Genomic DNA, 27,335 nt, shown 5'->3' with positions numbered 1-27,335 from the left:
ATGTGGGACTATGGCGAGGGCAATCGGGGCCCGGAGCTGGCTGCCATCAGCATCGCCATGGCCTCCGTCAGCGTCGTTGCCGTCGCACTGCGAAGCTACACCATGGCAACCATCCTCAAACGTTTTCTCATCGAGGACTGGCTGGCCGTGCTCACTTGTGTAGGTGGTTTCTCTCTTTCTCACTTTCTCACCTTTTTCCTTCTCTTTCCCTTCCTCCCTTCCTTTCCTTGAGGATTACGGCGAGTTATCCCTTACTAACACTTTCTTTCTCCTTCTTTCTTTCACAACATATCAGGCTCTCCAGGTTGGCTTCTGCATCGTCGTCGTCGTCGGAGTGTCTTTTGGCCTCGGAGCCCACGTGGACGATGTGCCAGAGGTAAACCGACACAAGGCCCTCATCTTCAAGTGGGCAGGCCAGGTGGCCTATATACTCGTGTCGACGCTGGTCAAGTTCGCCATTGGCATCTTCTTGCTCCGGCTCTGCGTGAACAACAACTGGCAGCGCATCACCATCATCGTCCTCCTCGTCATCGTCGGCCTGTTCAACATCTTTTATGTCTTTATGGCCATCTTTCAGTGCCAGCCTGCCGAGTTCTACTGGTGGCGGTATACCACCAACCCCCCCGTCACGGGCAAGTGTAACGGCCATGCCCTGGCAACGATACCGACCTATTTTGCCTTTTTCGTTGGCATCTTTTCGGATCTTACTCTGGCTCTCCTGCCGGCGACACTGATTAAGGGTGCTCATCTTGACAGGAGGACTAAGATTTCTGTCTGTTGTGTCTTGGCACTTGGATCACTGTAAGTCATGATTTATCTTCTCATAATCTTATGTTTTATATTCTTTTTGTCTTACCTCTATTCTCCTCCTTCTCTTTCCCAAATTTCGAATTTCCTTTTCTTAATGTGATCCATGCAGGGCCTCGGTGGCAACCATTGCTCGCATCCCCTATGCCAAACAACTCCTTTCCAACCCAGACTACCTCTACAACTTTACCGACCTGGCCATCTGGAGCATCGTCGAGTGCGGCATCGCCATCACCGCCTCGTCCCTGGCCACCCTCCGGCCTCTCTTCGTCAAGCTCAACTTCCTCGGCACCTCCCGCTTCACCAGCCGCTACGCCTCCAGGGTGGGCAGCGCCGGCCTCCCGATCCAGAGCGCCAACACCGTCACCATCATCTCCACGTCCCGCGCCAGCCGCAACAGCAGGAGGAACACCGTCCTCACCGGCACGACCGCACTGACGGGCACGACAGGCCTGTCCGGGGTGTCCTCAGGCGGCCTGACGAGCGTCAAGGAAGGGCAGGAAGGGCGAGGCATCTGGGTGGAAAAGGACATCGAGATGTCCATCATCACAAGAGACGGCTCCCAGGACAGCATCGACAGGCTCGAGGCCGAGGTGAACGAGGTCATCCAGCCGGGGACGGCCAAGCGGAAAGCCAGCCAGGACCAGATCTCGTATGCCTCGAGCTCGCGGAGGAACAGCCTGAGCGCCAGCCTCATGAGCGCACGCCCGCGCCCGCCGCCCTTGCAAACGAGTTTCCCACCGTCGCCTGCGATCCCGGCGTCGTTTTCCAATGGGCCGTCGGCGGATTCGGCTCCCTCGTCGGGAACACGGCGGTATTTCTCGCGCAGCTCGTCGAACCCGTCGTCTCCGCAGCAGCAGCAGTTCTCGGCAGCACGGGCGATGCCGAGCTCACCTGTCATGCCGTACAGCGGGATTGGATCTGCATACACGGACAATACATCACGGCCATTATCTCCTCCATACGACCACCATCATCGAACATACTCGGGCGGTGCTGGCCGGTCCTTCTCCCCACCAAACTTCCATCTGCCGATCCGACTACAACAGCAGCAGAGCGCAACAGGATCCGCCCGGTCCGAGTCCTCCTTCAGCGAGGTCAGGGGCATGTCTGGGCCAGGGTCCGACGCAGGCCTCTCGCCCCCACCAAGGATGCCACAGGCCAGCATCGGAGGATACATACCCAACGACTCCTCTCCCTCCTCCTCCATCAACACAGGCCCTCTAGGCCCACCCATCAACCTGAGCCACAGGCCTAACCGCTCCCTCGGCAGCCCTCCGGCGCCAGGGTACCGCATAAGTCCCGTGATAAGCCCTCCTTCGCCCTTCCAGAGACAACACCCGTCCATTCCAGAGACCCCAAGCCGCAACAGGGGCCAGAGGAGTGGCGGCAGTTATCTCGATGCCGCCCCCGCCGACGACGATGACTCCTCGAGGTCGAGCTTGATGGACCGGCGGGGGCCTGCTGAGGTGGATGGAATGCCTCAGAGCCCACGGTCACCGAGATCGCCGAGATCGCCGACAGTGCAGGAGATGCACAGCCCGCTGGGGAGTCACCCGCCTTTATCCCCCAGAGGAGATTGGGTATGAAGGCTGGTGGCTGTCTCTTTCATGAAGAGAAAAGGGACAAGAGAGAATTCGGCCCAACCCAAAACGCAATCATGAAAACAATTCCTTATACTTATTATACCCCCCCAAACTTGTCTCTTTAATTTCACCACTCAAATTTACAACAAGCGATTGCCGGACTTTCATTACAGCGACAGCGACAGCAAGAGCAAAAGGAGCAGGAGCAGCAACCTCATATTATTCGAATTAGAACGGCAGAAGGCCGAAAAACAGAAAGAGAGTGTTTATTTGTGTGTGTGTGTGTGTGCATGTGAAGAATCAAAGGTGGCAGACCCGGTATAGGACATACAGTACCTACCATTCATCCAATTGTTTAGCGAAGAGGGAGGAATTCTTGCTTGTTGTTCACATAGCATGGCATGGCGTCATTAGCGCAAAATATACTTCACTTCTTGACCAAGTCGCATGAATATGCCGATCAGTATGTGTGTGTTCGTGTGTGCTGAGAATGGATGGGGGACGGAAACTCAGTGCTGGCTGAACTGCCATGAATGCGGCCTCCGAAAAGAGGCTGACGCTTCGAGTGAGTTGGCAAGTGGACTCTGCCCGTCAGGAGGTGGCGTTGTGTGTTGGTCTAGATGGGGGGCGTATATCAACGAACGTTCTTCATACTATACCTGGTGCATGTTCTCGTAACGGTCTTAGCCACTGGTGAATTCAGCTCAATTAATGCAAGCCATGCTCCCTGTTGCTGACACGGTCGAGCCCGGCATCCTCTTTCTCCGTTACTGAAGCCCCATTAGGCCGTTAGTGACCAGGCGCGGGCAGGATAGAATCATTGTTAAGACATTCAAGGACATAAGTGCTGACTGAAGTTCCTGGGCATGGACAATGAATTGTTTCCTAATCGTCAGCCGCACTTGGACACTCCAGGTCGATGTGCGCTGATCCCGACGCCTGACTCTCTGTAAAATAAGGAGGAAATCATGACTCTCACGCATCTACGCATTATCAAGGGTTCCATCATGTGAAAACCAAACCCCCTGCCGATCCACACACACACACACACATGCTATAGTACACACACATGAGCATGAATGTGAGCGGGTAGCCAACCAAATAGCGTACCAGGGCCAAGTCAGGGCTTGGGGGAGGCACGGGTGTGGAGAACTCAAGGGATGGGGGGGTGCCTGTGTTGATCTGTGGCGCCCGACAGCAATCGGAAAATTTATAGGGCTCACAAGCCTCAGACGTGCAGAAAATCACATGAGAAAGCTAGATTTTGGTTGCAAGCTTGAGCGGCCGTTGACACTGCTAAGAAGTAAGATAAGAAGGGGGTAACGAGTTTCAATAAATACATAAAAATTGGCTCAGATTGGAGTCGACTGCATTGGAGAAAGGAGGTAAATGGGAGGGGAAAGAAGGAAAGGAAAGAATGTATGAATGAGAGAAGAAAGAGAGAGAGGAAAACGTAGCGAATAAAAGAGGCAGACAAAAGGAAGGAAAAAGAAGGGAGGAAGGACAGAAAGAATACTTGCTCAAGCTGCCTCCTCCCACAGCACTGATCAAATGGGTATCTCAGCATCCTTCCCATGACGTAGGTACGGTACATCGTCCGTGAATTGCTGGAAGAAAGTTTCTGCTGCACACCTGAGTCGTGAACCTCCGAGTGGGTGAAATCAGCGATCTCGGCGGCCCGTTTTTCCCTTATCAGATCAATCAGATAACTTTAAGCGTCCTCTCTCCGCACATGTACACAGAAACATCACGGCTTCCCTTTTCTTGCATTCCTCCCCCCTTGCCTTAGGATACCCATGTATCAATGGAACCCGCAGAAGACACCAGTATCCAACTCTTGTTAACACTCATCCGTCAGGGCAAGACGCTTCAGCAGCTGGAAGTTGACCATGTTGGCAACGCACCTCTGAACGCTGCAGGCCTGGACAATTTTCCGCCCGAGCAGCGTGCGTATCTTCGGAAGCTCATAGACTGCTTGCTCTATGGTAGGATCCTGGTGCAGTACTACAACTATGTACTGCTCGCGATACTGGCTGCGTTGACAGTTCTGCATGTCCTGGAGAGGAGAAGATGTAGGAGAAGATGCAGACCACGAGATACAACAAGACAAAGCACCAGCAGACTCATCGCGAGCAAACCTCGTGAAGAAACGAGAGGTCTCGTCACAACGACTGCATCTTCATCTTCTTCATCCTCATCGGTATCGTCCTCTTCCTCCTCCTCGTTCTCCTCTTCCTCAAGCACCTCTCCCATACCCTCACCACCTTTGGCGGCCAAAGATGCCCACATCGACATCGAAAGAGTGCCGCTTTTGGGCTCACATCGAACACGCCCAAGACCCAGCCCTTTCACACGCCTCTTCAGCCGCCTTAGACAATGGCTGGAGTACCAGCCTCCACCTCTACCCGTGATCAACCGAACCCTGCCGTCGAACGCGACATCTCTCTTCATTCTCGCCTGGTTCTCCATCAACATCTTCTTCCTTCTCTTTGCAATCCCTCTCCAGCTCGACTACTTCTTCTGCCTCGCCACCCGCGCCGGCGATGTTTTCGTCGTCAACCTTCCAATCCTCTATCTCCTCGCCGCCAAGAATCAGCCTCTCAAGCTCCTGACCGGCGCCTCATACGAAGCCCTCAACATCTTCCACCGGCGTATTGGCGAGTGGATGTGTCTCGTGGCCCTCGTGCACTCCGTCGGCGTCTTGCTATGGCGGTTTGTTCTCGAACCTGAATGGCTGCATCGCAAAACTGATTTATTGGAATATCTCACCCACCCTCTCGTCCTGCGTGGTGCCGTCGCTCTTGTCTCGTATGAGCTGCTCTTCTTCACCTCTCTCGGCAGCTTCCGCCGGCGCTGGTACGAGATGTTTCTGGCCTCGCACGTCGTTCTGCAAATCGTCGCCCTCTTGTTTCTGTACCTACACTTCTTCACTGCCCGGCCCTACGTCCTTGTGGCACTGGCCATTTTTGTCACCGACCGCATTGTCTGGCGTGTCGGGCTCAAATCCGCGACGGTAGATGCAGACCTCCGCGTTCTCCCAGATGGCGAGACCATCTTCCTATCAGCAGAGTGGGACCGGCCACTACCTCGTTCCTCTTCCTCTCGATGGAGGAGTCTCTGGCCTCGGCAGAGCATCAGACACGGCTGGAAGCCGACCGACCATGTCTTCCTCAGCGTACCGACGCTGGGTCTGACACATAGGCTGCAGGCCCACCCCTTCACCATCGCGTCCCCAGCACCACTGCCTCCAACGAGCCAGGACGGTGGTGATGTAAATAATGCAGAGAGCGTGCACCACGCGCAGCCCGTCTCCCTGCGTCTGCTGATTCGTGCCCACGAGGGGTTCACAGCTGATCTGCTCTGCTGTGCTCACCGCCACCGCAGCGTTCGCGTCCGTCTCGATGGACCGTACGGCTCCAGCCATGCCCTCGACATGTTGCAGGCCGCGGATAACGCCATTCTGGTGGCTGGGGGCAGTGGTATCGCCGTGACGCTACCGCTCGTCTGGGCCTTGCTGCAGGAGGAGGCTCAAATCCCATGGGGTTCTGGAACTGGGAATCACGTTGTTGGTGACGGTGACAAGGACGCTCCCGACTTGGGGATGACGACGAGGAAGAAGAGGAGACGAACTGTCCGCATGCTGTGGATCATCCACTCGGAGGAGCACCGCGCGTGGGTGCCTAGGGCGACATTGGACGAGCTCATCTCCGCTGGGCTGGAGCTGGTGATCCCAAGGCCGACTTCTGTGGGCGGGCGCCCGGATGTCGTGGGGATCGTCGAGGCTTGGGCTGAGGGTTCTTGTTCTGAGGCCGAGTCTGCTGTCGTCGTGTCCGGACCGGATGGGCTGAACAGAACGGTTCGGAATACCTGTGCTGCGGCTATAGGTAGGGGTGCGAATGTTCGTCTTGCCGTTGAGAAGTTTGGGTGGTGATCGTGCGGGTGTTTGATACACGGGAGCTTTGCTTCATTTGCTTGGTACCTATACACATTGCTCTAGAAATAGATGTTCGAATACATAGTTCTTGACGAACAACTGGCATGAGCACAGTAGCAATAGTCAAGGCTCACGAGAATGATGATTGAATGATTGTTCTGATATCGGTGTCTAGTTTGGCTGAAGAAATGCAAGTGAGGCGGGGAGATATGATGAGAAACGCATTTGAATTCCACGACAAGGGCTTGCCTGACTATGACCATTGATGAATTTCAGAGTCAAACTTAGGTCAGCTGCATCGAGACCAACTTACTTACCGAAAAGTATCTACGTGGCGCAGTTCGTGTAGCGTGAATTACGATGGATCATTATCAATATAGTGCTCGGTCAACTTAACTGAAGACAACTCTACGGAACTTGGAACCGAGTTCGTACGACACACAGCGTACATAGCAGTTGAGAAGTGCTACCTCATCCCGTTCTGAAATGCGAATGTCATATATTATAATTTTCTTTTTTCTCCTCGACTGTTTTCTCTGTACCGGCTGCTAGGTACAAAAACTTTACTCCTTGCCTTGTACAGGTGGCGGCAGTCTTGATGATTATCAGTTGGACAATATCCTTCACTGCATGTGGATACATCTTCCTCTTGGTTTTCCATGGGCAAGGCATGAGATCGAGTTGGATGATTGCTGATGCAAAGTCATCCGTGCAGATGGCTCATTGGGACTGGGCGGTGAGGGCAGAAGTGATTCAAGTGAGTGGTAATGGTAATTACTGGTGTTGCACCACTTCACCTGGACTGCATCTCTTATTGCAATCTCATGTAAACATACAGCTGATTGAAATTCATTGCGTGATGCCAACTCAGTGTTCTGTTCGTAACCGAGCCCAGGGATAAACTCTATGGAACAGCTAAAAGGAGTGACCACTCCCAGCTGACTGGAAATGATGGTGGTCTATATAGACAACAACTAGACAGGACTCGCACAAACTCACCAGCCATTTGACATCTATGCAAGCAACCACCATAGCTATTCTTTACGCCACGATGTAGAGGGTTTGTTAGCCATGTTTCTGAAATCGAAAATTGCCTTCAATATTAATTCCGTTGGTAAGGATCTGTACGGTCCGGGATGGTTGTTGGTTGTTTGTTATGGATATACTGATATTTCTGGAAAACCTCAACACAATATTAACACACTTCAGTGGTGTAGTTGGTTTATCACAAAAGTCAGACCAATACAAATGACATGAATTTTAAATAGTAGCCTTTCATGTTAGATTCATTGCGTCTTGAGTAAATAAACGGGGCTGAAATAGGTGCTTGAACAGAGGGGTCGGAAATACTTGGTACACACAATTGCGGCCTGTGGAAGTGCGAGAGTGGACCAGTCTACAGGCTATTTTCCATAGGAAGGAAAAAAGGGACAATAAAAAATGATTCGGCCCGGACTTGAACCGAGGACCTATGGTGTTGACAATGAATCTCATGTTTCCATGTGGGTCCAATGTTAAACCATTGTGATAACCAACTACACCACCGAACCGCTAGCTGCGACGCTCGCTTGATGTCTGTGCTCACATTTGTCAATTTATATATAGCTTGTTAATGAAGAATTGCGAACGCTGCTACAGACCGTTCCGTATTCGTTCGAAATACCTCTCCTTAGTACTTTTTGTTGCTGTCTGAAGTATTAACAACAATAGTATTTTTGTTGTTACATCTACACCTCAGAGCAAGTCAGTTCTTATTTTCGATTCTAATGAGTGCAAAATAGTGAGTCGAATTTAATACCACACAGCCAGCAGCTGAGCTGGACAGCTTATCTCTGTTTTCTGTTCTATTATAGCCAACATTGAACTACACCACCGAACCAGTTATTAGATGAATTGCAGAACTACTTCTTTATCCACAAAATTACTACAGATCGATGATCAATGATGCTACTGTAGTAGTATGTCACTAGGCAGATGCATCACGGGAATTATTATTATATAGCATAGAACAATAGTTGTAATACTCGGATTAATCAATAACAGGCTCCTATAAGCCATACATCACATTATTAAAGGGATTGAAGGTGTGGTTTCGTTACACATTTGCGAATTAGTATTGTAGAAGTTTACCCTAACCCATGCAAAAATTCGAGCTGATTTGCTTCTTTGCTTGTGGACTGACTTGCTAGCTACGACGGATTTTCCCACAGTCAACCTCGCCTATCGCCTCCTAGAACCCCGGAAAGGCAAGCTACAAATCCCTGAGAGAAAGAATATCCACAGATGAAAGCATTTCAGATTCTGTAGAGTGAATACTCAATAAGTTTCGAATGTGCCTGGTGTCCAAATCTCCTCAGAGTAAGAGGTTCTTCAGATATTGGGTTATTCAGAAGGGAGTTGGACGGCAAGAAGCCCGACGTTTGCATTCGTTTATCTTTTATCACGTTTTGAATATCAAATATATCTGGAACTTTTGCTCGCTCGTCTTACAGATGATGGCCATACAGCCTCAGAACTTGTAATCAAGATGAGTCACACTATACTGCCTTCCTACTCCAAGTACGTAATATAACACAAGCATCCCAATGCTAGTACTCGATCATCTCCGATATTTAGAGATAGACGAAGAGATTACCGAACGTCCGACCGTACACTCCGTATAATGGCTTCTTGTCTAAGGGAAACTTGTCGAGTTCGAGTGTACATCCTAACTCTTTTATATCGAGGTACAACCTGTCCCCATCAGAGCAATCCTGAGAAGCGTTGGCCTTTTGATGCTGGTGGGCGAAGCATGTAGGCGCTGGGAAGGAAGTAACACCAACCGGATCTTGCCAGTATCCACTAATGTAGAAAGATGCGCCATTGTCATGAACCGCACCCGTTTTTCTTTTTCGATGAAAAGCGCAGTGCCACCTGCTATCCAGATCCTTCACCCACGTGCCACTTATGGCTTGCTGCCCGCAGTTGAGCCTTGCAACTAGTGCTCCAACATATGCCGCTTGGACTTTCTGGTTATCTCTAAGCCCAGTATACCTCTTGTCAGTCTTTAGAAACAATAACGCAAGCAATATCCAGATCGTCCTCGGTTCCTGGTCAGGTGAGTCCCCGTGCCATTCCATGTGCGGGATTTGCAATCGTGAGCTGTTTCCGGAAGGTTCCAAATATGCAAAGCCCAGTAACTCCATTGCTTTGAATGTAGCGGAAAGCCGTATAGCGAGCGAAGCCATAGTCTTGTAAGGTTCCGAAGTCCTGGTGTTGTTCGCATAGTTCCGTAAGTTCCCGAGCTTATAAGTAAGTCAAAGGGGGGGGTTTTGGGCCGGGGTAGTTTTGGGCCACCCTGGCCATCCTCACCGCCTCTTCAACCCCCTTTAGTTTGATAGCTATTACTCAACCAATTTTGATCCAAACAACTTCATCTTTCCAGCAAACCTTTATCTGACTGTTATGAAGCCCTATTCCGAGTTTGAGCTAGCCCAGGCCGTTGAGGCTGTCAGAAAAGGCAAGTCTCAGCGGCAAGCCTCGAGGGAATGGGGTATTCCAAGGAGTACTCTTCAGGCTCGTCTAGAAGGAGGGGAATTGCATAAAACAGCCCACGAAAACCAGCAAAGGCTCTCTATTGATCAGGAAAGAAGACTGGCCGAATGGATCCTGATTCAAGAAAGCCTAGGCGTTCCACCAAGCTATTCAGAACTCAAATACTTTGCTCAGCAGATCCTCGAGATCCAGGGAGACCCTCAGGCCCTCGGGGTGCAATGAATTCAGGCTTTTTTGAAGAGAAATCCAGAGATAAAGATCAGGAAGACTCGCCGCATTGCTTCTGAACGAACAAATGGGGCTACAACAGAGATAATACAGCTTTGGTTTCGTTTTTTCAATCTTCCTCATATCCAAGCTATTAAGCCAGCTAATAGATGGAATATGGATGAAGCTGGCCTGATGAAGGGCCAAGGAACAAATAGATTAGTTCTCAGAGGCTCCTCTTTGCGTTCAATTCAAAGGAAAGACTCTGGATCAAAAGCCTGAACTTCTTTCCTCAAGTGTATCTCAGCTACAGATGCCTACCTCTTTCCTCTGATGATTTTCAAGAGCTAAACGGTACAATAACAGTAATTTCCTCTTGATTTGGAGCCTTTTGATGATTGGAAGTTTACAGCTACGCAAAACGGATGAACAAACGATAAAATAGCAGTTGAATAGCTAAAAAAGATCTTCATTCCTCATAGCCAGCCAGCAGACCCCTCAGAAGCCAGACTATTAGTTCTGGATAGCCATAGCAGCCATAAAACGGATGAGTTTATATAGCTTTGCTTCCAAAACAATATCCTGCTTATTTACTTGCCTTCTCATACCTCTTACATTCTTCAACCCCTCGATCTAGAAGTCTTTTCATCTCTCAAACGGGCATATAGAAAGAAAGTCAGCAATATGGGCTAATGAAGCGATTCAACTATTGCAAGCAAGCGTTTATTCCTCAGTAATTATTGTCTAGCTCGACTGGAAGGCCTTTCAAGCCAGAATATTAGATCTGAATGGAAAGCAACTGGTCTGTAGCCTCTCAGACCCTCAAAAGCCCTCTTAAGCCCTCTTCTTCTCGAGAACAGTCAACCAAGCCGTCAGACTCAGTCCAATTCAGGCTCAGCACAATCAATAGCACCTCATCTTTCCCCAAAAGCTTTCTCAAGCCAGCTAGTTCTCTTTTCAACTCCTCGAAAGGCTAAACAGCTGTACTATCAGCTGCTAGAGAATCAACAACAACTTCAAACGGAACCAGGCTGCCGTATGCTATTCAAGAAGATAAAAAAGGCTTATGAGAAGAGAGATCTCGAGTTTGCCAAGGCATTAGAGGAAAATAAAGCGTTGAAAAGGCAGATTGAGGCTCTGAGGCCTAGTAAAAGAAGAAAGGTTGATATGGATCCGAATTCGAAGTTTGCAGGGATTGAGGATATACAGAGAGCTCAAAACGCAGCCAATCGCCACGAGGATAGTCTGAATGAAGAGAGCGATGTCGAATTACCTACTGATGAGGAGGATTGCATCGTGGTGGGTGAATAGAATAGATAAACAGTATATATATATATGGGTGTGTGTATTTGACGAGGGTGGCCAGGGTGGCCCAAAACTACCCCGGCCCAAAACCCCCCCCTTTGACTTATAAGAAAGTGATTGCCATAAGCTTCTCGAAATACGTTCAAGACCAAACAAGTCAAGGGGGCATCTGAGAACAATGTCCCAGTAGACTTCCATGGCGGTCTTTTTGTAATCGATATCGAGAGACCGCAGCACTGACGCATCGCCTCCTCTATGCTTCAGCAATCCCATGAATCCGTAGACCTTATCCACCTTCAACTTGCTGTTGCAAGAGCAGCCCCATTCTAGGACGTCTTGCAAGTATAATCCATCTTTACTATGCTTTGCTTCAATAGCACTCAGTAAGCAACTTCGATCTCCAGTAGTCCTCAATGAATGAAAGCAGTATACTTTGTATGCCAGGACAAAGTCGTCCAGTTTCATGGTTTTGGCACCAAACATAAGAACCACTTCTTTCGCGAGAGCCACTTCCTGAATGATCCAAACTCGCTTCCAGTAAGATAAAGACATGATTGTGATCATGATAAGATAGATCTTGACGGGTTGTAAACTGGCGTAGTCTTGGAGTTGTGTAGAATCGTAGGAGGGTGCACGATTACCCTCATGGTATGGGGGCCCCTGCGGTACTCTCCAGCGACTCTGCTCTAGGCGGTAACGGATTGTGTCTGGCGGCCAAGGATGCGCCACTGAGTCGAGAAAAGCCTCTAAGATGCCGCTTCTCATCAATCCATGTTTGAAGCGAATCCCATGCGATGAGAAATTGCGGCAATTTGAGAGAGCTGGAGCTGTCAAGAGAGAGCCCAAGCCAGGAGAAATTGCATGTTGCTCCAATGTAGATCTCGCCGATGCGAGGTACCTGTTGGTCTTTCCATGCCCCTCGTATTTCTTTTTCTTTTTATTTTTTTTTCTTTTATACAAATTCTGGGGCTCCGGTGTTGAATTAATGAATGCTGGGCATATATCCAGCGTGGAGAGTGAAATGAGGCAGAGAATTATGGCACAAGCATCGCTTGAATGGCAGAACAATAGGTGTTGCAATGCAGCAGGGCCAGACGTATACGTCTTCATGTGATCGTTCAGTCAGAGTATGTAGAACAATGCAGAACGTAAGTGCCCGGCCTGCGCTTTTGTCTCCGCAAAAGCTGACACAGCCTCCCTCTTCACTGACTTGGTCACGTTCGCCCAGCCGCCCAGCCGCACCGGTCGAAACCATGTATGACTGGCGTTACCCTTTTCGAAACAGCCCAAAATCTCAGTGACCATTCTACTGCTACTATGTGTCTTGAGAAATGAGCCACGTCGCAATAACATTTTGGGCACTGATTATTTAGGGTCTGGACCGAGCTAAAAGGCGCATGGTGGTCTTACAATCAAGAAGGCTTCTAATGTATAATAATGTGCACATCTTACTCCATCTCTATCGTCACAAGCTACTGCATTACGTCCTTGTGTACGAAGTATTCTGTGATTAGCCTAGACGGATGGCCACAGTCAGTAGCCTCTTCGTATGTGGCTGACTCTGCTGAGGAGTGCGCTACAGAAGGAAATCAAGGAAGTAAGAAAGAACGCAAGTAAGAAAGTATGTACGAAAGTAAGGATGAAAGAAGTGAAGAAAGAAAGAAAGAAAGAAAGAAAGAAAGAAAGAAAGAAAGAAAGAAAGAAAGGCAACCAGCCAGATGGCTGAGGCTATCTAGAGGAAGCCATGGGGCAGTTGGCTGCCAGGCACGCACAAACTCAGTAACTAATTAGGCCTTGCACACTCCCTCTTCTAACCTCTAGCGTATGCAAATCGGATGATCACACCACACTTGCCAATACTCTATGCTACGCAGATGGCTATGCAGACTGAGCGCATTGGATCAAATACTCGAGCTACCCTCGGAAATCCATCTAGTAAATGCAGAGGCAGAAATCAAGGAATGCAGTCGTCTGCTTTTGGAAAGTTGACCAATTGCGCGGTTACAGTCTCGACTATGGGGCCAGACAAGGTCTCGCCACGAGATATGGCAGCTGTACGGGTGCTCCGGCCAACACAGTCAGTAAGCACACAGCACATTGCAAGGCAGGAGGCACGTCACAGGACAGATAGATATCTTGAAAAGATTTGGCTTTTAAATTACCACCATAACAAGAAATTTTGACTATGCGAAAGCTCCTACGGCGGCCATCAGCGTCGCACCACCCCCCACAGCCAGGAAGGCATTCACTCTCGTCCTGCCCTTGAGGGTCTTGTAGCTCTTCTCTGTCAAAAAGTCCTCCGCCAGCAGCTGCACCAGGCCCGCGAAGAGGAGCAGCCCGCTCGAGATGGCGTTCATAATACCCACCATCAGCAGACCCGTCTGGCTCTGCGGGTCGTAGAACTTGTGCACGATCAGCCCGATGGCCTGCCCGATGGGCGTGGTCGTGCCGTACGCGAGGACCATGAGCCACGGCCGCGGCGAGGACCTGGGGAAGTGCAGCGCCGCGATCCGGGACCCTAGCGCGAGCCCCTCGAAGGTCTGGTGGAAGGCGATGGCCACAAGGAAGACGACAAAGGGCGGGCCCGTCGCGACGGAGATGGCCATGCCGATGAAGACGCTATGGAAGAGGATGCCGGCTTCAAGGAGCACGCACTGTAGCATCAGGCGCTTCTGCTCCTCCGCGGTCGGTATGTGTGGCGTCCCCGGGGTCTTGGGCGTTCCTGGGCTCGCCAGAGCTCGTGTCTCGCTGCGGTTGCGCGGCGTGGTCAGCTCGTCCAGGTGAAGCTCCAGATCCATTGATTCTCTCTCGTCATCCTCATCTTCTTCCGCGTCTGCAAAGCTCTTGCCGAGCGCGTTTGTCTCTCCATTGCTTGGCCTGCCATTGGATTGCAGCGTTGGTGTCGATTCCGGCAGTGGTGACACGCCGCTCATCAAGCCTGTGCCCTCTGAATAGCCCATCTCGCCAAGCGCGATATCCCCAGGCCTCGAGCCGCGCCTGACCGCCAGACCACCAGCGCTGTGACCCCGTAGCAGCCCCGACCCATCCTCGGTTCTATCTTCCTCTTCCCACTCCGTATGGTGTGTATGTGAGTGCCCTGCGCCTCTAGTGGTCAGGTACGACTCCAGCGACACAACCACCAGCGCCGAGACCATGGCTATCAGCCCGGGCAGGGGCGTGTAACCCTTGCTGAAGAAATATGGAAGGCATGGGTCGGTAAGGGCGAGGAAGGCGGTTGGGAGGAGGTGGACAAAGGCAGTGGCTATAAGCACGCCGGTGCCAAAGTGTTGGCAGTAGAAGACGATTCGGCTCTGGCGACGACCACGGGATTGGCTCGATATCAACGGGAAGCCGCATGCTGTGTGAGAGAAGAGACACAGTTAGCTTGTGGTATCTTGCTTCTTCAAGCCCCCCTCGCTCTCCCAAGTTCCAGCTCTCGCGGCTGGTCAGACCTACCAAGGGTGCTGAGTGCCAATATTAGGATCAAGGCGAAGACGTGGAGGGGAGTGTCGTAGGAGCCCTGCTTTCCGGAACCACAGGCTGGCCTAGTGTCGTCATCATCGCGCTTCGCCAACTCTGCTAGCAAGAGGTCGATCGGTATCGATGAGAGGGTTGCATCTACCGCAGGCATGACGGTTAGCATGAGCTTGCGATAGTGGTCTGGCGGGGAATGCGTACCTCGAGCAGCTTGGCCAGGGTTAGAATCCGCCATATTGCGCTCAACAAATCCTCGCCTCAAGATATCAGAGACAAGCTATGGCATGGCTCTCGCTCTGTTTTGTAGCGGAAGATTGGGGAACTTCTTCATAACAAGACACTGGTGATAACAGAAGTGCGCGGCGCTGGCTCCCCCAGTCAAAGCAATGCAAGCGGCACATGGGCGGGCCGCGTTTGGGGGTTTCGTCGACAGGGGTTCACGTGGGGCTAGGACCCCTGAGAGTGCATTCCGACACCTGTGAACGAGCCACCGCGAAGCTACTACTTAGTGAGTAAGGCCGTGACACCCAGTCGAAACTCACAACCTCATACGTCCAGATATGCTAATTAAGGAAATGACGGCATTCAATAAGCTAAGAGGGCCCGAAAGGAGTAAAAAGTGTTCCTCAAGCTGCCCAGAAGACTCCAAGTTGAAAGGAGAGGAAGGCATTATCGTGCTTACTGTCTTGGCTTGGGACACCAAAGGGGGTGTTGCCCAGACACAGGGCGCCGAGCTTAGCAGAAACGTTTCATCACGTCTTTATTCATTACTGGGAGGACAAATGAATGAACAGGCGTGAGATTGGATCAACGGAAGTGGATGTTGACTCTTGCATGAGCCTAGGCTCGAAAATGTATAATACGCACCAGCACTAGGCAAATGTAGTCATGCAGATACATATTGACCAGTACTACCCTCCACTGTTTCTCCCCTTGACAGTTCCTGTTCAATCTATCAGCCATGAACCACTTTATTCACGGCGTCCACCACACCCTGTGTCGCAACAAAGTTAGGACAGTGCCCAGACTCCACTGCAAATGTTGTAACTTTGCGGCCGGCCTTCTCAAGGGTCTCAACCATGCTCTGTTGTTCCGGGGTAGGAATCATGGCGTCCGTCGTTGTATGAATATAAGCAACAGGGATTTCCCTCCAGGCAGCTTTCTCGAGAGGTTGCATCATGCCCTTTCCGTGCCAGCGGCATAGAGTCTTAACGTAGGCCTCGATTTCCGCATCGTCGATGCCAGGCCCTTTAAGACCCAAGACCGTGATGGGATCACGGAGGACGATGGTTTGGTCCTCGGCCATGTCGAAGACAAGGGATACGTTCTCGAGATTTCCGAATTCCTTGAACTTGTCGAAAGTAGACATGCCTTCTGGGAGAGCGTAGCCTATCATGTAGACCAAGGCGGAGACGCCCCCTTTGAGGCCTTGAGATGAGCGTGTTTCGAGTCCAAGTCCACATAACGCGTTTGTCATGACTTGAGCGCCATATGAGTGACCAATGGCTACGACAGTACGCCCTGCGCTGACAAGACTGTCGACGTACTTGTGGACCAAGTTGGTATCATCTGTCATGTCGGCGTTGGGTGGACGGGCTTCGTTACACGTTGGCAAGCGCGGAACATGGACCTTGTATCCACAAGACCGCAGAGCAATGGTGAGTTTTTCGTAGCTCTCTGGAGTGTGGAAGGCACCCCCGATGATGACCAGCGTGGGATTATTAGTAGTCATGATGGAGGCTTGAGACGTTGAAGATGGCAGATAAGATTCAATATACAAAGATAGGTTGAAGTGGACGGCCTTCGAGGGAGATGCAGAGGAACCAGGCTTCTTTTAAATTACAACTTATCCTAGAGTAGTCTTGCAAGCCGCAGGGTCGAAGCGTACATGTTGGTCAGCTCAATGTAACTGTGCAATCATTGTTAGTCCCCAACGGCCCCCAACGGCCCACAAGAAGCCTGTGCCATGAAAACCGCGTGTACGGCACACAACGTTCGCCAAGCGCGAAACCGCATCGCGCAGGTGCCGAACGTCTCGGCGGCTAACTTCGAAGGCAAGGAGATTGGCGAGTTAGCCGTGATCCCGCATATTTAGAAACAAAGTACTTAGGTATCTACGGCGAATGGTATCTTCAGGGCTCGACCACTGTTATCTGTGACATAGGAAGCTTCGTTCGCCTGCTTGCGTGGCAGCAAGCCTTCCACTCTGGTGCTATAACGATAATGCCGGCAACGGCCTACCTATTAGGCTTGTTTCTCAGCATAGGAGTTTATCGGCTGTTCTTCCATCAATTAAGGGTATTTCCAGGACCTCGACTTGCTGCTCTCACGAAATTATGGCATGTCTGGAAATGTCGTGACTCTAGGGGCCATCATGTTTTGGAATCCTGGTACAAAACATATGGGGCTTTTGTTCGAACAGGTTGGCAAATCTACCGCAGGATTACTGGAAAGCTATTGCTAAGATGTAGGAAGGTCCAAATGAAATCACAATATTCCATCCAGCGGCATTAGAGATTATGGACAGCCCAAAGAGTGGCACTATGCGAGCAGACTGGTATGATGTTCTTTACCCAAGGATATTCAGTGTCTTAGTCAATATCAATGTCCATGCTTGGCGTGTCTCCTCTTGCAATCCAAGAAGACGATACTAACTTGTGTCTCTGCAGGTCGCTATGGCTATGTTTGGAAGCCAATTGCTATGGCTCAACTTCGGCTTGTCTTATCACAACTGTTGAGCAAATATCAGTTCCATTCCCTCCAGATGAAAAGGATATGGGGAAGCTGTAGAAGAAGACTTACGAGATCAAGCGACAGCCAATCCCGGCCCGTTAGTTGACATTTACAAGATAAGTCAACTAAAATGTTGCCAAAATAAAAGCCGTTTATGCTCAGTAATGATTTGACAGACCCGTTGTCGCATTTAATTAGTCTGCTAATATTATCTTTTCGTTTCGGTTTATGCATGTAATAGAAGCCCCCCCCCCCCCCCCCACACAAAAAATTCCTTTCTGATGCTTTTGTTTGTCATAACACTTTTCTCTTTCGTAGTATTTTTTCTTCTAAACTAGTATCTTTGCGTGGGATATTTTCGAAGTCTTCTTAATAGTATTGTTGTGGTGGCCAGTGTGGCAGACCTCGGGACATAGAGCGGACGCTGAGACACATAGCTCATGACGCCTGGACGTGGGGACAACGGGCCCCCAAATAAACACGGTACTATAGCAGGCCTGGTGGTGACGCTCGAGCTAAGTGCTTGTCACCAAGTACATATCAAAATGCCACATGCAAGAACTGCGTAATCCTGATAAAAAAAAATCGAGACAAGATTCTATAGATTTGTGGTATGGTGAACATACTGATTGATTCGAGGGATTTATTTAAATACAGAGTTTTAAGAAGACAGATGCTCCTTAGATCTAGAAATACAGAGACTTCATCTGGACAAGCACTAGCTTGTGTGATTGCAGTGAACACATACAGCAGAGATGTGCTCAGATGGCCATATCTATGCTTGTTTCTATTGGAATGCCTGTTTAGATCATCGTCCATCCTCAGCCCAACTCTTCTCACAAGTCTTCTTGATACTGCATTGTTGACCTTGGCCACCGCTTCTCACCGTGTCCTTCAGCACCCAAGTGCCATCATTCCAGCGTGCGTCGGTGCTCGAGTCCGCCTGAGATTGCGAGTCTCACCCCTTCCCTCCTCTCCTATTCCATGCACCAACTGCATGCTTTCATCAGCAAGGCGCCCTCCCCATTTTCTGTTGCATCTCCTCGCCCTTTGGTTCCTCCCCCATCGTCTCAAGACTGCTGCTGTTGCTGCTGCTGCTTCGCCAGCTTCGCTTGTCTGTGTCCCGCCCGAATTGCCTCCGCATTGCGCTCCTTCCTAGCCTGGCTCTCATCAAAGATCGCTTTCCACCCGCCGCCGTGCTCTGCCTTGAGCTTCTCAATCCATCTCTCCTCGGCTTGCCGCGCGCGCTCCAACGCCGCCGCCTTGGCGTCTGCCTTTGCTGCAGCCTTTGCCTTGGCCTGTTCCGCGTCTAGCGTGGCTGTGCTCTTGGGACCAGAGCTACTGGCTGCCCTCGCACCACTTACGAGGCATGGGTGAGCGCGGCGAGAGAGGGGTGCCAGGGCGATACGCGTGGGGGTGGCGCAGAATGAGAGTCTGGATGCCATGGTTGCAGGTCTGGGTGCTGATGAGTGATTGAGAGCGTAGATTGCTGGTGTGAGGAGGGATTGATATGGCGACTACCGGGAAGCAGGCCTTTGTTCCTTGAGAGGCTCTACTATGAAGTGTTGGGTAGTTGAGGCAGGAAAGCTGGTCAATGGGTGCAAAGAGAGCATCAAAATGAGACTAGGCTTTCATGCTTTTCCAAGTCTTTGCTACGGTGGCTTGTCCAACCCTAACCCCTAGGATGAGCACCCCACCCCCGGAGGGAGGGCTGAGGGCGGCAAGGAGCAGGTTTGTTGGCACAAGCACGAGCATTTAGAAGGAATACGCCTGCTTTGTTAGTCTACATCGTACTATTGTGTGTATATTCGAGGAGTCAGACTGCTGACTTTTCTATCAAGATGTCCCCTCCAAAGTCTGACGAATTGTTCTACATACCGCTCTTGAATTTTTGAAGCCTTGATCAATTATGACATCATAGGGCAATGTCTTCTGCAATCACACACATAAGCGTTGAACACAATGATAGGAATGGCGTGAGAACCAAATCTGTTACCAATCTGATTTTACATAGTACATTATGAGTTTAGTAGATAGCACTAGTACTCATGGATAACAACCGCTGTTGTGATTCGTGAAGCATGCCTCCCTACCGGGGTTCACATTGATACATTTGTGTACTTCAGTAATGTGAAAAAACAATGACCTGCAGAAAGTATAAACTACTTATGTAGTATGATGAGTTTCTGTCAAATGTTCTTTTTTCCTGGAACATGCTCAAAGCAGGTTGAAACCTTGAAATAGAAGTTGCTGCTAAAACCTTGGAAGGCAGGTACCCTTCTGTTTACTACTTCCAAAGCTGTGGTTGTATCATCTCTTTGAGTGAGTTGGTAATCAATTCGAAAGAAAGTTTTACTCTTGAGCAACCTTGTCAATTTGAAGGTCTTCCATAAAGTGCTTTCTGGAGCTCGACACCAAAAATTACATGGTATTTCTGATAGATTTGAGCCCAGAAGAGCCACCTCAAATCAAGTCATAACCAGAACCTACCGCTTAATTCCTCATCAAAATTAAGACTTCATAAGTCATCTTCTAGGGACGGACAGAACGATTGAATTGAGTTCTGTGACACCCGAGAACGAGAACGGCGCGCGGGATGAGAGCCTCCGCCAGCACCAGCACCAGGAGCCAAGCATGTCCAAACGTACACCCTCTCGTAGCCGCGGGCATAGAGAAGCCACAGTCACACCCGCTCATGCCTCCCAGGTTATCCATCCTGTGACTATGCCTAATGCTGGTGAGTTACACGTCCCTGCTATAGGCGTAGTCCTGAGGTCCGTCGTCAACATCTCACTCTGGGAAAGGTAGCCTTTGCCTGAGAAAAGCACGCTAATTCTGTCCCGTGTCATGATACTATAAGCTCTTGACAATTTCCAGAAGACAAGGGGTACGCCCGACGCGAGTTGGACAGGTCCACTGTTGCCTTGGCAGCCAGTCGTGCTTCAAGACAGTCCACCTTGCCCCAGAAGCGCTGGCGACATCCCCTATGTCCAGAGCATAATACATGCCCAGAGGACCGAATGGCTCCTTCGCATAAGGCTCTTCAACACTCATCCTCAACTCCTCCTCCAGACCCGTGACCAGCTGCGCTGGGAAATTGGTATTTTGCAGGCGGCGCCAGATGTGTGGATGGAGAAGGGGCGGATTTGGAGGAGAGTGCGTCACATTGCTGCCATCGAGTCGGCTCTGCTACACCAGACAAGGGCAGGTATTAGAAGTGACGGGGTGGGTGTGCATGGAGTTGTGCATGCGGGCGAGGGACACCGTGATGGAGATGAGATATTGAACAGTGGGGGACAGGGCATGGAGGCCGGGAATGACAGTTGCTTCCTTGTGTGAGGAGAGGCGTGGAAATTTTTGAGTATAAGGCATTCTTGTTAGGCGCGGAAGAATATCATTCTGTCTTCTTTCTGTGCAAATTTAGAAACGAATGGTGGAACATTCTTTGTACACGAATTAGAAGCCTTTCTTAAATATTCAACGTTAGTCACCACACTAAGTAAGTGCTTAAGTAGCTTTACTGTAAGTGGAGAAAGTTACAAGCATGTGTGCACGAAAGGGCTGTCAAGATTTCGAATCTTCGTACACGCGAGAAAAGACGGCAAGACACACCTACTAATAATTAACAAAGAAGCTAACTGTAATTAGACGACTGTCTTGACATATTTTGTTGAAGGCATATCATGTTTGACTGGAATCAGCTTCCCGGCAGTGCAACATACCTTGGACGAGAACCTGAGCATCCATTGCGGGTCTTTGGATGGAAGTCAATCTCAACTTCATGACAAATGATCTCAGTTTCGAAATTTCGCTCTACTCTCGGAGCTCCTTGATGATCCATCGAAATTCAACGAGGCAAAAATAAAGAGAAAAAAGATTCCAACTTCATGCTGTATTAAATGATCCATTTGCTGCAAAGTGAAAACATCCCACAACGTGTTAAGAGGATGTAGAACATGTCTGTACGTAGGGCATCAACAAATTTGGGGACCGAGGTATAAGAAATTGATCGATCAATACACGTACAGGATCGAGATGGGATGTGACATGTGCTACGAAAACCTAAGACCTGAAACGTTGATAGCTCAGCCAGTCGCATCCCAGACCACCACTCAGGATTTGCAGTTAAGAGAAATAAATCGGAAAATTATCATGAGGAGCCCATTCCCCCCTCGCAAACTTTCCCTGTTCGGTTGGTCCTTGTCCTTAGTGCCCGTGAAGTGGATGCGATTGGCCCTGGCATCTTGCAGTGTCAGTGTAATGCCATTGGTCGTTTGGAGAGAACCAACGGTCTTCAACCAGAAAAGCTAACGTGTTTCCACTTGTCATCTACAAGTACTATCGCCAGATTAGACCACCTCTGCGAATTGCCCTCAAGGGGCAGGGGAGACTCGAGGGACCCCAAGACATGTGTGAATCTCCCAATGGTCATCGACAAGTCGCATCTTTTACTTTAGAGTTGATGCACTCCAGGAACTAGCGGGCACTAGAGAAGGGTGGAATGTGGAAATTGTACCCCTCTCTGTGGACGGTTCCGTGCTGGTCTGGACCGGGATTGCTCTGGATTTTGTCTGGGGCGATTATGAAGCCATCATCTGTGTCATTTGATCCTTGCCTGGAAACTGCCGCTCGAGCTTTTTACCCCAAGATCTCTTTTATATGTTCACCACCACCCACGAAAGCAGAAACACATTCTCCCATCTTCAATTGTAAACTTAAAGTTTACCCTCCCATCTTCCTTCGCCAACCTTTCGCATTGCACATGTAAAGTACAGCCGGCGTATAATACACGCAATCTTTTTCACAATGCCGTCCACCCTCCTCCTCGTCCTCGCCGGCGTGATAGCCACAGCCACCGCCCAAAACTCCACCACCAACAACACAGCATGCGTAACCGGCAACGCAGTCCACATGATCGTAGCAAGAGCCAGCCTAGAGCCCCCCGGAACAGGCATCATAGGCGAAGTAGCCACCCAGGTCCAGCAGCAGTTCCCCGGCTCCGACATCGTGCCCGTCGTCTACCCAGCGACCCTCGACAACTACCCTTCTTCCGAGAACGATGGCGTAGTGGCCATGACGCAGCTGGTGACGGACTACGCCGCGCGGTGCCCGGACAGCAAGATCGTGCTGATGGGGTACTCGCAGGGCGCGCAGGTCACGGCCGATGTGCTGTGTGGGCGGACCGATGGGCCGTACTTTAACACGACGCAGCCTTTGGCTTCGAGTATCTCGAGTCAAGTGACGGCTGCCGTGCTGATGGGAGATCCGTCGAAATCGACCAATGAAACTTTCCTGGCGGGAACATCTACTAAGAACGGGGTGAGTTGTTTTCTTTTCTTTTTTCTCCCCTACTTCTTACTTTACGTTGGGTCTGTTTTCCCCCCCGCACAGGGTGGCCAGAGAATTAAGCAGATGTCGACCTTCAGATCTTCCCACGCGAGGTCCCAGCCGGCTGTGACCCAGTCGCTGACCGCATGGTCTCGTATTGTAATGCGAACGATACCTACTGCGACTCAGGAAGCAGTCTAGACGTGCATCTCAGCTATGTCCAAGACAACGGTACTTCTGCGGTCAACTTCATTGTCGACCAAATCAACGCAGGTGCCGGTGGAAGTAATGGAACTGGGGCTGGATCTACTGGCCAAGTGACGACGGCCGGTGCCTCTTCTCTTGTGCATAATCAGCATGTGTCTGTGCTTTTATTGGGAGCTTTGACGCTCGGCTTGGGTTTCATGTTTGCAGTGTAATGAACCGGGTACACGGAAGGGGACCGAATGATGTGTGAAGGTCTGTTCTCGATTGCCATCATATTTTAATCTAATATCGCTCGACATATTGTGGAGAACATGACCTCTTATGACAGTCTCAGACCAGCATACGATTCATGCTTGGTCCTTGGAAGCCGTTCTCGAGATTTTTTTTCATTATTTTAAAAGGAAAATATACATGCTGATTGTACCTGGAGACTGTTAGAGATTTACAGAAGAGGGTCCTGGTCAGGGAGGCAAAAGCATCTTGGTGGCCGAGCGGCCCTTCTTCGGCGCATGATGTAGGTGGTACGGTTGATGCTTGGGTCTGGTGCAAGGACAATGCATCTGGCTATACTGCCTTGTAATCCTCAATCCAATACGGTCTGCCTCTTCATGATCAGGCAGTATGGCGTGGTGCGTGTATGCAGAAGCCGTTATCCACTCTCCCTTCCGCACAGCGCAAGTATATCCCCCGCCGCGAAAACCTGCTTGATGAACCCATCCGCCTCCCCAATGACCCGAACGGCCTGGTCCACGCTCGGCGAGCTTGGCTCTCCCAGAACGCGCTGCCAGCTCCTGAGCAGCTCGCTTAGGTGGGCGCCAGCAGTAGGAAGGGAAGGAGAAATGACGCTGCGCACAGATGGGATACGGGAGGCGGCCAGGAGGACGAGCATGGCACCGGCCATGCTAGGAGAGATCAGTTGGCGTCAGAAAAGCTAAAGCTGATCGGGGCGACATCAAACGAGACTGGAAGAAGGGGAGAAACGAAGGATTGAGAAGAGACTGGACAGACTTACGATAGCGAACAAATCCAGGTATCCACTAATACTGTGTGCGCAAACCCTCTCAAATTCAGGACATGCAGCAAGCAAGCCTGCAGACACAGCCGGCACCCCTCGACCTCTCGAGCGCTCGGTCCATCCCCCACGCCACCCCCACTCAACACCCACATCAGGTACGGCCGGTAGATGACGCTCCGACACGTCAGGTATCGCTGGCGCAGGAAAGCCCCGGCCTCTGTCTCTACGTCAGCGGTGTCGACTGTGAAGCCGAAGGCAGATGGAAGCACGTCGCGCCACTCGTCAAGCTGGTGGTCGAGCTCGGCGACGATGGGCGGGAAGCGACGCCGGTCGAGAGTGGCATTGCGAGCGTAGAGGAGGTTGTGGACGCGGTTGAGGAGCCGGCGCATGGAGATGCAGGCGAGGAGGTACAAAGAGGAGTGTTCTTCCTGTAGAGGGTTGGGGTGCGTCGCGTAGGGGAGGACACCCGGGAGGGGGATCGAAGATTCGATGGGTGCAATACCCGAGGGGGGAAGGGCGGAGAGTTCGGCCAGATAGTCGCTGCTTTAGTTGTCAGTCTATCTGAAGTTGACGAGAGAGCACTTAGATGACTTCACCTTTCCAGAATATAACATGACCAGAATATCCGTCTTATGCGCTCTTGATCTTCAGAGGTCTCATCTGCAGGTCTGTAAGACAAAAGAAGAAGACATTTGGCGGAGGCGGCGTTGATAAACTCCCAAGCTTGCAGCGGGCGGCGCAGGAAGGCGAAGTATAACCTGGCGGAAGAAGGTGAGCGCTTATCTACTTGTCTATAGGGGTAGGTAATTGAGAGACAATGAGGGAGACAAGTCAAAGGAACTCAGTTACTCACGCTGTGAAGAACAGACACTGAGTGGCCTCTGATCCCACGTCCATCTGTGCAACATGCAGCCTCTTGAGAGCATGGTCGAAATAGAGGTCGCCCATCTCTTTTTGCTCGGCCCGCCTCTTGAGCTGGTCGTCCGGCAGCGAAGTTCGCCGAGCAAGGCCAGCTACAGTCTGGCTGGCACAGCCAAGGGCCATCGTCAGGTGCGCTAGACAGCTCTGGACGGTATAGTCCTCGGATACACCTGCGCTGAGACACTTGGCTGCCAGCCCGACCTTGTCCAGCTGTTGGCGAGACAAAGTCGGGTACCAAAAGTTGACGTTGTCCTGGAAGGCCTCGAGGATGGAATCGATCTCGTCTTGCGAGACAAGCGGATACATGATGGACGTCGGTCTCATCTTGACCGGGGAGCGGGCCTGCTCCAGCTCGAAGATGGGCACGTAGTCGTTTCGCAGGGAAGGGAAGACGTCAAAATGCGGCCACTGTAGAACAGACTCGGTGGTCGAGGTGTGCATCGCGTCGAGAACGGCATTCTCCAGATTTCCCTGGCCATTTCTCGCATAGTTCGCTGAAGGATGCTGCGAGTCGCTGATGGGGCTTCGTGGCCGTTGATCTGGAAGATAAAATCGGGTTTCTGCCGAGGGTGATTCACCCGGGTGCGAGCTGGCAGAGAGCGGAGGTGCGCGAGAGGACTGGAAAGATGCTGAACGGTCTAACAGCGGAGATGTGACCTACGTACAAGTTTCAGTACGTCAACCCTGAATCGTCGCAAGGTGGCTTCTGAAGAGGGGCGCGGTAACTGACCACGTTGGCATTCATCTGCTGAAGGAGCCTCTCGACCCGGAGGACACCCTCGAGTATGAGATCGCTCTTTCCCCTCCTGTTGTTCTGGAATCAGCACGAGGCCCTCTCGACGTGATCTGCTTGGGCCTGCTCACGAGTTTGCTTCAGATCCATACGTGCATTCCGTCTGGGAGACGGAGCACGAGGTACATGGACTCAGCCCATCGCATCTAAGAAGGGGGGTTGCCCAATTAGCCTGGACGGCTCATCTCTTTATGACGAACAGAAGAGGCGTGAGGGATGAACCTGATCTTGCGGGATCGGCAGATATCGCACTACACGAAGTGCCTAGTCAGCAATACCGTTTGGGAAGAAGGAGAAGGAGGTTCTCTCACAGCGTGTGAGGTTCTCAACCGCTTCCTCGCCGACGACGACGACCCTGGGGCTGATTGGTCCCGGTCATCCATCACCACACCTGCATGATCGCCACGTGGCAATCCTTGTCGGCCGAGATCCTGTGTATGTAAGTATGAGATAGAGCTTTCTGATTGGGTTGAGCTCTCCCAGAAATATGTATATCGAGGCTGAGAAATGACCGTGGAGTGGTGGGGATACTGTTCGTGTCACCGACCCGGAGTGTACCGAGGGAGCAAGGCGATGGCGCCTGCCGTTTTGAGGGATGAGACGAAGAACAATTGGGTCTGTGAAGAGAAGAAATTCTAAAGACAGACGAACAAGGAAGGTGCTTGGAGGGGTAGAAGAGAACGCAGCGTGTATGGATCTCCCTTTCGCTCCCCTTCTCGATGTTGATTTGGGTTTGGTTTATCGTGGTTCGAGAGTTTCCAAGAGAGAGGCGGAAAGAGAGAAGTGTATTCAAACCCTAAAACCCTAACGAGGTAAGTGAGTATGGTGGGCACCAATTAATCCACCAGACCGACAGGTGGTGGCGGTGGTCGGTGATCATTAGGCTCGTATAATACTAATTGCAACGGCCCCCCCTTTGACTGTCCCCTGCGCTCAGTTGTCAATTCTCCCGGGGGAAAGGGGGGGGGGGGAGGGCAAATGCGGGGAAAATCTCTAGGGGACGGGCGCCCTGTAGGTAGTATGTAGCATAGTAGTAGCTTGCACTGGTCTTGGCTAGGGCATGCCCCCCCTGAACCTACAGCTGCCACTTCAAGCCACTCGGCGGATTTGCGGATTTCTTCCGAAAGTACAAATTGTCAAGGCACAGGCATAGGTCACATGTTACCCAACCATGAGAAAGACATTGAATCAAATTGAGGCTGATACTATTCTGAGTGACCCGACGATGATGTAATGCTGAAGAAGAAGGGGGCAAAAAAAAAAAAAAAAGAATCGTGTTAACGCCACCGCATTCCACCTACATGGAAGTTGAGTCCATAGCCCGAGATTGCCCCCAAAGTACTGTACCATAAGTAAATCTTTCAAAAAACCCTTGCAACTAAGCCTAATCGACCTCTGATGCTGTTGAATTTAATTTGCCAGATCCCGTTTTCCCAGACGCCTTTCTGGTTTGTTCCATGTCGAATGCCACAGCGCCTGTCACTTTAC

General features: G+C 50.8%; 7 protein-coding genes and 1 non-coding gene across 8 annotated transcripts; 3 read left to right on the top strand and 5 right to left on the bottom strand.

The window, feature by feature from the left end:
* Positions 1-1,094, top strand: M406DRAFT_258575 (uncharacterized protein; the record flags this gene model as incomplete). The annotated part of the gene is made up of 3 exons (XM_040917243.1): positions 1-159; positions 296-801; positions 920-1,094. Coding segments are annotated over 3 exons (840 nt in total), but the record flags the coding sequence as incomplete, so codon positions are not given.
* Positions 1,095-4,189: 3,095 nt separating this feature from the next.
* Positions 4,190-6,324, top strand: M406DRAFT_339952 (uncharacterized protein; the record flags this gene model as incomplete). The annotated part of the gene is made up of 2 exons (XM_040921508.1): positions 4,190-4,232; positions 4,313-6,324. 2 exons carry the CDS (start codon positions 4,190-4,192, stop codon positions 6,322-6,324), a joined length of 2,055 nt encoding a protein of 684 aa, XP_040775284.1.
* A 1,444-nt stretch (positions 6,325-7,768) lies between these two features.
* On the bottom strand, positions 7,769-7,877 carry M406DRAFT_t65. Its single transcript has one exon. It is a non-coding gene; the product is annotated as a tRNA-Val (tRNA).
* Positions 7,878-13,556: 5,679 nt separating this feature from the next.
* M406DRAFT_62463 (uncharacterized protein) lies at positions 13,557-15,004 on the bottom strand (the record flags this gene model as incomplete). Its single annotated transcript, XM_040924781.1, has 2 exons — positions 13,557-14,731; positions 14,830-15,004. 2 exons carry the CDS (start codon positions 15,002-15,004, stop codon positions 13,557-13,559), a joined length of 1,350 nt encoding a protein of 449 aa, XP_040775283.1.
* Positions 15,005-15,805: 801 nt separating this feature from the next.
* M406DRAFT_260524 (alpha/beta-hydrolase) lies at positions 15,806-16,582 on the bottom strand (the record flags this gene model as incomplete). The annotated part of the gene is made up of 1 exon (XM_040917372.1): positions 15,806-16,582. One exon carries the CDS (start codon positions 16,580-16,582, stop codon positions 15,806-15,808), a length of 777 nt encoding a protein of 258 aa, XP_040775282.1.
* Positions 16,583-18,653: 2,071 nt separating this feature from the next.
* Positions 18,654-19,028, bottom strand: M406DRAFT_71132 (uncharacterized protein; the record flags this gene model as incomplete). Its single annotated transcript, XM_040925396.1, has 2 exons — positions 18,654-18,881; positions 18,948-19,028. 2 exons carry the CDS (start codon positions 19,026-19,028, stop codon positions 18,654-18,656), a joined length of 309 nt encoding a protein of 102 aa, XP_040775281.1.
* A 3,382-nt stretch (positions 19,029-22,410) lies between these two features.
* Positions 22,411-23,207, top strand: M406DRAFT_28165 (family 5 carbohydrate esterase; the record flags this gene model as incomplete). Its single annotated transcript, XM_040918449.1, has 2 exons — positions 22,411-22,902; positions 23,010-23,207. Coding segments are annotated over 2 exons (690 nt in total), but the record flags the coding sequence as incomplete, so codon positions are not given.
* Positions 23,208-23,767: 560 nt separating this feature from the next.
* M406DRAFT_258866 (putative C6 transcription factor) lies at positions 23,768-26,230 on the bottom strand (the record flags this gene model as incomplete). The annotated part of the gene is made up of 8 exons (XM_040917259.1): positions 23,768-24,020; positions 24,131-24,673; positions 24,730-24,891; positions 24,987-25,577; positions 25,738-25,860; positions 25,919-25,993; positions 26,070-26,098; positions 26,159-26,230. 8 exons carry the CDS (start codon positions 26,228-26,230, stop codon positions 23,768-23,770), a joined length of 1,848 nt encoding a protein of 615 aa, XP_040775279.1.
* Positions 26,231-27,335: the final 1,105 nt, after the last annotated feature.

Source organism: Cryphonectria parasitica (assembly GCF_011745365.1).
Source record: "Cryphonectria parasitica EP155 unplaced genomic scaffold M406scaffold_5, whole genome shotgun sequence".
Taxonomy (NCBI): domain Eukaryota; kingdom Fungi; phylum Ascomycota; class Sordariomycetes; order Diaporthales; family Cryphonectriaceae; genus Cryphonectria; species Cryphonectria parasitica.
Note: the sequence above shows the minus strand (reverse complement) of the source record. Positions and strands in the feature narration are given on the sequence as shown.